An 11,472-nucleotide genomic window follows, 5' to 3' on the forward strand; every position below is an offset into this window, starting at 1 on the left:
GCCAGCAGCAGCTGTGTAGCATTAGCTAACATCATGTTTAGCTGTCAACAGCATTCGGTCCAGTCAGGGCCCGTCCTCCATTTGGCCTTGGTGTTGTTGCCATGGAAACCAGGGCTCAGTAACCCTCTCAGCGCCATGCTGGATACACTCAGTGAATGAACCCAGATCACCACAACAATGAGCTCAGAACTTACAGAACCACAACATGACTAATAACAACACAGTAAACCCATCTGCGACTGAGCCGGGCCTCTCACATTAATTATTGATGTCACCACCTGCTGACATCAGGAGGTTCTGAAGCAGACGAGGAGGAGGGTCAATAAAGTCTGACTGTTGTTCAGTGGAACCGATCATGTGATCAGGTGTGTCATGACCTGAAGCTGCAGCCGGTCAGCACCCGTCGGCCCGACCCGTCGGCCCGACCCGTCCTTTTCATTTTATCTTCACATGACTGAACTTGAAAGAGGCGACGCCACACTGCATCAATGGCCTCTCTGTCCTGCAGCGGCCCGATCACTGAACACTACTCTGTTCCTCTACCTGCTACAGGTAGATCAGAGAGGACAGGTGAGACGAGCCGGATCGGAGCGGAGCGGAGCGGACCGGACGAAACTCAAGAAGAAGAACTCGGAGACAGAAAGAGTGAAAACTGTGAGCAGCAACAGACGGAAAGAATCAAAGTGTAACGTCGTTTGTCTCTAAAGACCAACAAGAATGTAGAAAACTTCAAACCCAGTTCTGAATGTGTTTCACTTCCTCACAGCCAAACTTTAAGTTCATCAGAACCAGATGGAGACATGGTTCACATTACAGCTGCAGACACACACAGTCAGCTCTCATTACAGTCAGGACAAACCTCTGCTCTGTGATTGGTGGAGCTGTCCATGTTGTTTTATAGTTAATAACTTCCTGATGGACGGGGAGTTGATCACACCTGAGGCAGAACCAGCAGCTCGGCCCAGATGAAGCTTTTCACTGGTCGTTGTGTGTCTGCAGCGTCACAGCTGCTTTTCCTCTGAATCATTTCAATGTATTTGCATAAAGTTGAATTCTGGTTACTTAATGCAAATCAGAAGAGTCCAGTGGGACCCGCCGGCTCTGGAAACTCCTCAAGAACCATCAGAACTAACAGTTGTTGAGTTAAAATGAAGACAGATTCTGCAGCTGTTGTATTGTTTCTCACTTAAAATGTCTTCAGAGACGCAGCTCACTGAAACATTTTGTTAGTTTCCAAACGAGCCGCCATGCTGGTCCGGTTTGAGATCCCGGAGCAGCGGCCCACGAGTGGCGTTCATCCAGTGAGGTGCAGCCAGGGAGTGTTTGAGATCCAAACCCCCTGTGGACAGAGGACATTATGTTCAACCTGGACTCAGTGTTGGAATCGTGCAGCTCTTCTACAGTTTCCAAATGTTATTGGACCCAATCGATCATATTCTGACAGTGAAGCGAGTCATGTCTCGGGGGGTTGTGGCGCTGAAAAAAATTAAGCCACTATTTTACAGTCACTTTTGTTTCACAATGTGAACTTCTGGGAAGTGTTGTTGGGCTGCAGGCGTCACGTGACCATGTAGTTACACAGTCTGACCACTAGGAACACTGTGTTCTGAGCCTGGAGCTCCACCTCGGTGTCGGTCGGACAGGATCCATCACTGTTTCCTGATTTCTGCTCGTTTTCTTCACAGTGTGGTTTGATAAACGTGACGCTGCCCCCTGGTGGACACATGTTAAACCACACACACACTCTGAGACATGAAGTCCAGGTTTGTGTCTCTGGAGGAAGTTCACAGGCCGGACTCTGGTTCCTTCAGGTTGTTTTGCTGTTTAAACAAAATGAGGTAGAAACATGTCGGATCCAAACGACACAGCTGTTTTATTTTGGACTGTCAGAACTTTTACTGTTTCAGTAAATGTTTAATGTTTGTTAACTCAGAGCAGCCTGCTGTGTGAAACAACTTCCATGTGTTCCTCCAACCAGACTCCATGAGAAAAACATCAAATTAAAGAATCTTGTCAGGTCATGAATCTTAGACACGAAATCGCCCCGCCCAGCAGCCAATAGGAACGCAGCTGACGTACCTGCACGAAGCTGCACATCATATGATCTCCGAACATGGGCAGACTGGGCCGGCTCTCGCGGTAGATGTGGACGGTGTAGATTGTCATGACGACGGGCTCCGGCTCAGCGTCGTCTGTCACCAGGATGCTGATCCTGCTGTCGCCAAGGCCGACGGGGTAGTTCGCCATCCTGAAGAATAAAAAAAACTTTAATAATCTGAGCTGTGAGTCCAGAGGTCAGAGGTCACAGGTCCCGGTCTCACCTGGGGCCTCGGTGCTCGTCTAGGTGGACCCGACAGTTCGGTCTGACAGGCTCGGGCCGGATTCGAACCGTCACCATGTCAAAGGCGACCTCGGCGTGGTACTCCTTCACCCAGGGGCTAAAGGGCGGGGTCAGAGTGAGGAGGGGGTCGGTGTAGATCTGTCTGAGGTGAGGGTCCACACACACACCTGAGACAAGAGGAGCAGCAGTGAACACTTCTGTGATCCAATCTGACTCCAGGTCTTTACACTTTACAATGCAGACATCTACTTCCTGTCTGCCCGTCCTGGAGAGGATCCTCCTCCTCAGGTTTATAACATCTTGTGTTCTCCTGTTTAAAGTTTCTCCTCTCTGAGGTTGTGGTTCACTGTGCAGATCATGAACACCACTGAGGTGATAAAAATACAACTGATTTCATTTACAAGCCTGTTGTAGATATGATGTCATTGTAAGTGAGGATCTGTTGAGTATAAATAATCAGTGACCTGGATGCTGAAGCTGAGCTCTCTTCAATCCACCACATCATAACAAATTCATAAAAACAGTGATTTTACCCCACAGAGCAGTAACTTTGTGAACTTCCGTGTTTTCACGTATTAATACATCTTAATGGACTGAAGGTGATTTTCTGGCAGTCCTGTTCTGTCTGCGGTGATGAACCGTGTAGTTCACATATTGGATCAAACATCACAACATCACTGCTTTGTGTCAACAGTTCTGATGCAATATTTACATTACATTTATATTCATGTCGTTCATTCGCCTCACCTTCAGCTCCATCCTGTGAAGAAGACAGAGCTGACTCCTGATTGGTCAGTTCTTCTGTCTCATCAGTTCTGCAGGAAAAAAAACAGTCGTTTCTAACAACAACAACCAGAGCTGACGTTACGGCTGAATGATGACGGACTGACCTGCTGTGGTTGGTCTGGAGCTCGTAGTAACGACTGATCCTGATCAGAAGATCAGAGACGCTCAGAGGAGTGGAGGAGGACAAGGAGGAGGAGGAGGAGGAGGAGGAGCAGGGAGACAGCTGCACAGACAGAACATATTATAATGACAAACAGGAAAGAATAAAGACACATTTCCACCAGATATTAATAAGTAAATTGTGTGTGAAGTACAAAAGTACCATTTCTATCATTACACAAGTTTTCTATCCTCCTTTATGCAGATGATTCACTGCTGTACGTCTTTGTCCAACATTAACGACTGTATAATGATCTGAAATCAATCAAATTCAAATAGCTCCTATAATCAGCTCTGATCATTATTGATCTATTTCATTCCAACAATCAGCTCAGTGACCTGAACAGAATGTTTGAATTATACGTTTCTACAAACCGAGGAAATGTTACGTTTGTACATGTAGCAGATCAGGTTCACTTCACATATTCATGAGCTGACTGAGGTGATATTAGACAGTTAGTTTCAACATTTCAGTGTGAAACCTTCGAGATGTCGAGACAGAACCAGAGATTTGAATCCAAAACGTGTTTTCCAAAACTAACCAAGTGGTTTTTGTGTCTAAACACAACACCAGAATAAAAGTTTCTGTTTCTGTGAAGTTCAAACTGAACTTTTCTTTATGTTAAAACTTTGTTTGTTTAGGTTGAATTTTCTATTTCTCTTTTGTTACAATGCTGTGTTTATGCTCTGGTTAGGTTGAGGCACAGAAACCACCTGGTTAGAGTGAGAAAACATCAGGGATTGGATTAAAATACAAACAACATCCAGTGTTGTGACTCAAACTGTGGTCAGCTGTCTGGCAGCCCTGTGGCTGTGACACGACATGAAACATCTTCAGGTCCAACTACATTTAGTGTTTTCAGCTGATCGATCTTTAAGTCTCGTTACACAAAGTGTGAATCAAGTTTAAAGTCTCAGTGAGTGTTAACACATCTCCATACATTCTTCTGTCGAAGTCAACTGGACCCTTTAATAATCTCCTTTGTTTCATTCTGTCTTTCAAATCTAAACATTAAACCAGAAGAACTGAAGAAGCTTTTGGAGGCCGAGTGTCTTCAGAGGACAAGTGTCTTCAGAGGACGAGTGTCTTCTGGACAAAACTGAGTCATAAATCAGACATGAACATACATAAAGTCTGACAGAATAAAAGGAGAATGTGTTTAAAATTAGACTTCAGTTTGTAGAAACATGTTAAATATAGTAAAATGAAGTAAAATATGAGTTAGTTATATATAGTTAAATATGACTTAATTATATGTAGTTAAATATGAGTTAGTTATAGATAGTTAAATATGAGTTAGATATATATATAGTTAAATATGAGTTAGTTATATATAGCTAAATATGAGTTAGTTATATATATGTATAGTTAAATATGAGTTAGTTATATATAGTTAAATATGAGTTAGTTATATATATAGTTAAATATGAGTTAGTTATATATATATATAGTTAATTATGAGTTAGTTTTATATATATAGTTAAATATGAGTTAGTTATATATAATTAAATATGAGTTAGTTATATATATAGTTAAATATGAGTTATATATATATATATATATATATATATATATAGTTAAATATGAGTTAGTTATATATAGGTAAATATGAGTTAGTTATATATATATATAGTTAAATATAAGTTAGTTTTATATATATATAGTTAAATGAGTTAGTTATATATATAGTTAAATATGAGTTGGTTATATATATATAGTTAAATATGAGTTAGTTATATATATATAGTTAAATATTAGTTATATTTATAGTTAAATATGAGTTATTTATATATAGTTAAATATGAGTTAGTTATATATATAGTTAAATATGAGTTAGTTATATATATATAGTTAAATATGAGTTAGTTATATATATATATAGTTAAGCTTTTAACTAGCTCTGGCTGTCGTTTTGTGGCCCCTAAGGGCAGGACAAAACGGTACAGAAGTAGCTTCATACCCACAGCAATTGTAATGCTGAATCGTAAAGCCACAAGGTGAACTTGTTCATATTGAACTTACTTGGCCCCAGGGACATGTAGAAGCACTATTCTTTTCTTTTCTTTTTTTTCCTATGTAGAAGCACTTTTCTACTTATTTCTATGACCATGTATTTTGATTATGTTGTGTTTTGTCAGTCATGATGTCTGGGTGTGGCTGTTTTTTATATTGGGATTGCTGAGTGCCTGTCTGCACAACAAATTTACCAGTTGGTATTAATAAAGAAACCTTGAACCTTGAACCTTGAAATATGAGTTAGTTATATATATATAGTTAAATATGAGTAAGTTACATATATATAGTTAAATATGAGTTAGTTATATATAGGTAAATATGAGTTAGTTATATATAGGTAAATATGAGTTAGTTATATATAAGTAAATATGAGTTAGTTATATATATAGTTAAATATGAGTTAGTTATATATATAGTTAAATATGAGTTAGTTATATATAGGTAAATATGAGTTAGTTATATATAGGTAAATATGAGTTAGTTATATTTATAGTTAAATTTGAGTTAGTTATATATAGTTAAATATGAGTTAGTTATATATATATATAGTTAATTATGAGTTAGTTTTATATATATATAGTTAAATATGAGTTAGTTATATATAATTAAATATGAGTTAGTTATATATATAGTTAAATATGAGTTATATATATATATATATATATATATAGTTAAATATGAGTTAGTTATATATAGGTAAATATGAGTTAGTTATATATATATATAGTTAAATATAAGTTAGTTTTATATATATATAGTTAAATGAGTTAGTTATATATATAGTTAAATATGAGTTGGTTATATTTATAGTTAAATTTGAGTTAGTTATATATAGGTAAATATGAGTTAGTTATATATAGGTAAATATGAGTTAGTTATATTTATAGTTAAATATGAGTTAGTTATATATAGGTAAATATGAGTTAGTTTTATTTATAGTTAAATATGAGTTAGTTATATATAGGTAAATATGATCCACGCTGACGAGACACTCGTCCTGTTTACCAGCTGAAAGGATGAAGGCGTCTTCATCTGTCGCTGAAACTGAAGCAGAAGAAGAAACTCGTCTTCTGACAAACAGTTTGTCCCTCTGCAGCCACCGTACTGACCACACACACACACACACACACACACACACACACACACACACAGAAATACAATCGTATGTGTTTATGTTACATTATGAGATGTTTCATCAGACGCTCAGATGAAGATAATTTAACTTTACAGATTTAAAGAAAAAGAATTAAACTATTTAAACAGGAGCTTCTTAAATAAACGATGAAGGAAAATACTGAGGAAACAACATGAAACAGAAAAATTATTTTCATGTCATCATTTCAAAAAATCTAAAGTCACAAAAGGTTTGAAGCTTCTTCTGCACAAAGACTTCAACACACTTACATCACTGTGTATAGCTCCAATAGAATAAAAATATTTGTATCAAATTTTGTATTAAAACGTTTTCTGACTGATTTGTTTCAACACGCTGACATAAAAACTCAGTTACAGCTTAATTTTCAGTTCTAATAAAACTGTTTGGTGTATTGTTGTCTCACCTGTCTGCCATCTGTCTGTGAGGACAGGTGTGTGTGTGAGGACAGCAGGAAGTGCAGCGCGTCCTCCAGGATCAGGTCTTTGGTGATCTGTCGGTCGAACGTGTCGTCAGTCAGAGCAGAAAACTTCAGGTCTGTTTCTACCTGCAGAAGAGACAGAGCTGCTGAGGACACGCTGACCTCTGCTGGACGTTTACTGTCAGCACACCTGAGACAGACCTGAGGACCGTTTGTTCACTGAGGATTTATTTAAGAAAGATGTCAGACGTTTCTGTTACCACAATAATAACCTCAAAATAAATTAATAAAATGTTTTCGTCTGTTGGTGAAATCAGTGTAAACAGTGTGTTCAAACAGCTGCTAAATGTTGGCAGGTAAGACTTTAGCACTTTAGACACAGAAGCAGACAGGCTGGTACAGCCATGCTGCCACAAACTGACACTTTGTACAAGGAAACAAACAACTTACTGTTTTCATTTAATGCTGAATTTACAAGAAGGAGACAATGATTCAGAGTCTGTCAGAGACACAGTTTCACTACGTTAGAGAGTTTGTTTTAACTCAACAACTCTTAAAATCACTACATTTGTAAAGGGAGTCTGGTGATGGTCACCTGCCTGGACTGACTTGTCTCAGATGTGTCCTGTACATGTAATCAGATTACTCTTTGGAGTGGCGCTGCTTCACTGATCACAGGACTCTTTATTCGCTGACTCATCACAGCAACTTTAAATTAACTGCAGTAATTACACCTTCACCATCTTCATCTTCATCTTCATCTCAATCATCTGACAACAAAGAGACCTCTGGGGGAAGTGTTTTCAAAATAAAAGACAGGTGGTGGGAGGAGAACAGGAGTTCTGTTCGTCTGTTTACATGAAACTGATGAAGAGGAGGAGGATCAATCTGAGGCTGGTGACCCTCTGAGAGGTCACAGGACAAACATCAGACGTCCCTCTTGTCTTTCATTAAATACATGAGGTGGTTTGATGTGACGGTCTGTCACAGCTGCAACAGTAACACAGTGAGCAGTTCACCTGTTCCACCACAGAGAGGCGCTGTGATGAAGTCTGACCTGTAAAAACTGAGTGATAATCTCATATTTAGATAGTTTTCAGTATAAACGCTCTGAGTTTGGATTAACATGATTACAGAATCAGAAACTGGTCTTTATTATTATTTAACAGACTCATTTTAAGTCACATCATCTTATTTCATGAGAGAGACTAACAGTTTATTGATCGGTTAAAACAACGTATCTTAATGTCTTGTGGAGCAGAATGATGTCATGTGACCTTTATTAAACTCTTTACAGCCGACAGCTTTCAGTCAAAACTACAGGACTGCGTTGAAACTACAGACATGAACTGACGATAAATACTCAGGTAGATACTTTATGGATCCCAAAGGAAATCCAGACCTTATTGATGAGCTCTGTCAGACCTGATCATCTGATAATGAAACATGTAGAGAGTGTGTGAGGCTCCTGAACGTCTCTTACCTGGACGACCACAGGTGTGACGGAGCTGCTGAAGAGCAGAGTGAAGGTGAGCAGCTGGTAACACAACACACACCTGAAACACAATCAGTCATCAATAATCTGTCAATCAATAATCAACAGGGTCAGTTTGAATGTGACATATTAAATAAAGTAAAGAAATGTAACAGGATGTGAGCTGAGGCCACGACACAGTCAGGAAACATTGACATGTTCAATAGAATCATATTATATACATTTATATATATATTAAGTATATTTATATATATTCTATATATTTATATGTGTAATATATTATAGTTTGTTGTGCAGATTAAACAGATTCTTCACCTGAACACAATAATTCCTCCACAAACATTTTGAATGAGATTATTATTATTAATGTGACCAGCAGGCGGCGCTGCTGCCCCACAACACAGCCATCATGGACTCAACCGCAGGAGGAAGAAGCTTTGTCCTGTCAAAGTAAAAGTCTCTCTCTCCTCATGAACTTTTATTTATCCAAAGAGCTTTTTCTACTTTTATATTTTATTTTGAAACACAACCAACACTTCCTGAGCGTGAGCAGTTTAAAGATCATTCACTGGCTGTGTCTCAATTCAGGGGCTGCATCCTTCGGGCGCATTTGAAGGCCAATTACGTCACAACGCTGCGTGAAGGCCGTCCCAATTCCAAGGCTTCTTCAGATGCAGCCTTCTTTTCCCTCTTTTTGGAGGACGCACTGCTACTATCCTTCGCGGCCTCCCGTATCCCAAGATCCTTTGCACACCCGAAACAGAAGAAAGAAAGAAGGAAAATGGCGCCATCAAGTGGTGTAGATCGTCACTTTCGCGGGCCTGGGCGGCAGCTCCCAGGGCTGGACCGTCCCATTTAACAACGGTGGAGGCGGCCTTCGAAGGACGCAGCCCCTGAATTGAGACACAGCTGTTGAGTCTCTACAGGTCTCATGAGACCACCTGAAAGAGCTTTTTAAGGATCATTACAGGATCAATATGACAGAAAGACGACATGTGAGCAGACTCTGTTTGTTCTTACTTGTCGAGAGTTTGTTGCCTCTGATTGGTCGACACAGCAGCCTGCAGCACTTCACCAATCACCTTCTTCACCTGCCCCAAAGCCTCATGGGAAGTGTTTGGTCCCAGCTGCTGCAGCAGGAAGTCCCTGAGCTGAGACAGGAAGTGAAGTGAAGGGTTAAAACGTTAAAATCTTTATCAACAACAACGACGACAACAACAACAATAATAATAATGCAGGTGTTTTACCTTCATGGCCAGCCCCCTCTGCTCCTGATTGGTCGTCACCACGCTGATGTCATGCAGGAAGGAAGTCAGCGGGTTCACTGAGGTCACCAGGACGTAAACATTCACCACGGCAACCAGAGCAGGAGGAGGGGCTCCGAGAGGTGAGAACCTGTGACAGAGGAGATGATGAACACGCTGCTCAGGTGTGTTTATGTTCAGGTGACCAGACTGAAGCTCACCTGTCGGCTCCCTGCAGCTTCTGATTGGTTGATCCACAGGAGAACGGCCTCATGGGTAATTCAAAGCCTGAGACGTGAAACATAAAATAAACTTTATTTACAAAGACACGTTAACGTCCTGATGTATGTGAGTTACCTTCAAAATAAACTTTATTCACAAAGACATGTCAGAGCTCCAGCTTCACCTGGACAGGTGACATGTTAACTGTTTCCTGTGTGACTCACCTGTCAGGTGCGAGTGAGTGTAGAAGTGACAGCGACCTCCACCTGCGTCAGAGAACGCCTCCATCAGCCCGGGCAACAAGTTCACCTGAGGACACACACACACACACACACACACACACACACACACACACACACAGATGGACAGGTGAGTTCAGTCAGGTAACACCATGTGACTCTCAGTCAGTCTCTGATTGGCTGGAACAGGTGAGTCTCACCATCTGATGACTCTGCAGGTGAGAAAAGGAGATTCTCCTCAGGCAGCTTCTCTCTGAACTACTGAGACACAGCAACAGGCTCCACCCACTCACACCTGTAACCGTGGAGACAGAGACAGGAAGTCACAGCTGGAACCATGGAGACAGAGACAAGGAACCTCCCCCTGAGCTTCCTGTGGACGTCACCAGGGAAACGATTGATGATGACATCTGATGAAGCAGCAGCACCGAAGGCTTTAGCAGCGTTAGCTAACAGAGCTCATCAGTAACAACAGAGTTAATATTCACTGCACACAGCTGACTGCAGCAGTGAGCTGAGGAGAGCAGGTGAACAGGTAGAGCAGGTGAACAGGTAGAGCAGGTGAACAGGTAGAGCAGGTGAACAGGTAGAGGTCCACTGAGAACCTCCACCTGTTCACCTGCTTAAAGACTCCGCCTCCTGCACAAACTTAGAAAGACTGAATTCATCCTGACAGGAAACATCACACACTGGTTCCACCCAGCCAGGACGGGACGGGACGGGACGGGACAGGACGGGACGGGACGGGACGGACTGGACCGGACTGGACCGGACGGGACCGGACTGACCGGACTGGACCGACGGGACCGGACTGGACGGGACTGGACCGGACGGGACCGGACGGGAAGGCTCTACAGCTGTGGAAGGGCGATCTGTCCAAACATCACACTGACAAACATGTGGAAGTGATTGTTGCTCACAGGAAGTTCTTGTGTTCTTTGGCTGAAGCTTCGACTGTTTTGAGGTTTCAGACATAAACTCAGTCAGGAGAGGAGGAGAGGAGGAGGAGGAGGAGGAGAAGGAGGAGAAGGAGGAGGAGAAGGAGGAGAGGAGGAGGAGAGGAGGAGGAGGAGGAGAAGGAGGAGAAGGAGGAGGAGAAGGAGGAGAGGAGGAGGAGAGGAGGAGGAGAAGGAGGAGAAGGAGGAGAAGGAGGAGGAGAAGGAGGAGAGGAGGAGGAGGTCGGAGGTGGAGGAGGAGGAGAAGGAGGAGGAGAAGGAGGAGAAGGAGGAGGAGGAGGAGGAGGAGGAGAGGAGGTGGAGGAGGAGGAAGAGGAGATGGAGGAGAAGGAGGAGGAGGAGGAGAAGGAGGAGGAGAAGAGGGGGAGGAGGTGTAGCGAGAAGCGAGGAGGAGAAGAGGGGGAGGAGGTGTAGGAGAAGGAGAGGAGGAGAGGAGAGG

General features: G+C 41.7%; 1 protein-coding gene across 2 annotated transcripts in view; it reads right to left on the minus strand.

The window, feature by feature from the left end:
* The window catches only part of cped1 (cadherin-like and PC-esterase domain containing 1), a 30,160-nt gene that overhangs the window by 12,214 nt on the left and 6,474 nt on the right, over nucleotides 1-11,472 (minus strand). Inside the window, exons 3-14 of one of the 2 annotated variants that reach the window (XM_084345930.1) lie at nucleotides 10,278-10,372; nucleotides 10,063-10,147; nucleotides 9,838-9,904; nucleotides 9,620-9,767; nucleotides 9,393-9,523; nucleotides 8,361-8,433; nucleotides 6,863-6,949; nucleotides 6,309-6,407; nucleotides 3,232-3,350; nucleotides 3,089-3,156; nucleotides 2,322-2,508; nucleotides 2,080-2,248 (exon numbers count right to left, since the gene is read on the minus strand). In XM_084345930.1, the coding sequence (XP_084202056.1) occupies nucleotides 2,080-2,248; nucleotides 2,322-2,508; nucleotides 3,089-3,156; nucleotides 3,232-3,350; nucleotides 6,309-6,407; nucleotides 6,863-6,949; nucleotides 8,361-8,433; nucleotides 9,393-9,523; nucleotides 9,620-9,767; nucleotides 9,838-9,904; nucleotides 10,063-10,147; nucleotides 10,278-10,372 (1,328 nt within the window). Of the gene's footprint in view, nucleotides 1-2,079; nucleotides 2,249-2,321; nucleotides 2,509-3,088; nucleotides 3,157-3,231; nucleotides 3,351-6,308; nucleotides 6,408-6,862; nucleotides 7,004-8,360; nucleotides 8,434-9,392; nucleotides 9,524-9,619; nucleotides 9,768-9,837; nucleotides 9,905-10,062; nucleotides 10,148-10,277; nucleotides 10,373-11,472 lie in introns of both variants that reach the window. The other variant, XM_084345929.1, reaches the window with a different exon arrangement.

This window comes from Pagrus pagrus (genome assembly GCF_965226575.1).
Source record: "Pagrus pagrus genome assembly, chromosome: 23".
Classification (NCBI taxonomy): domain Eukaryota; kingdom Metazoa; phylum Chordata; class Actinopteri; order Spariformes; family Sparidae; genus Pagrus; species Pagrus pagrus.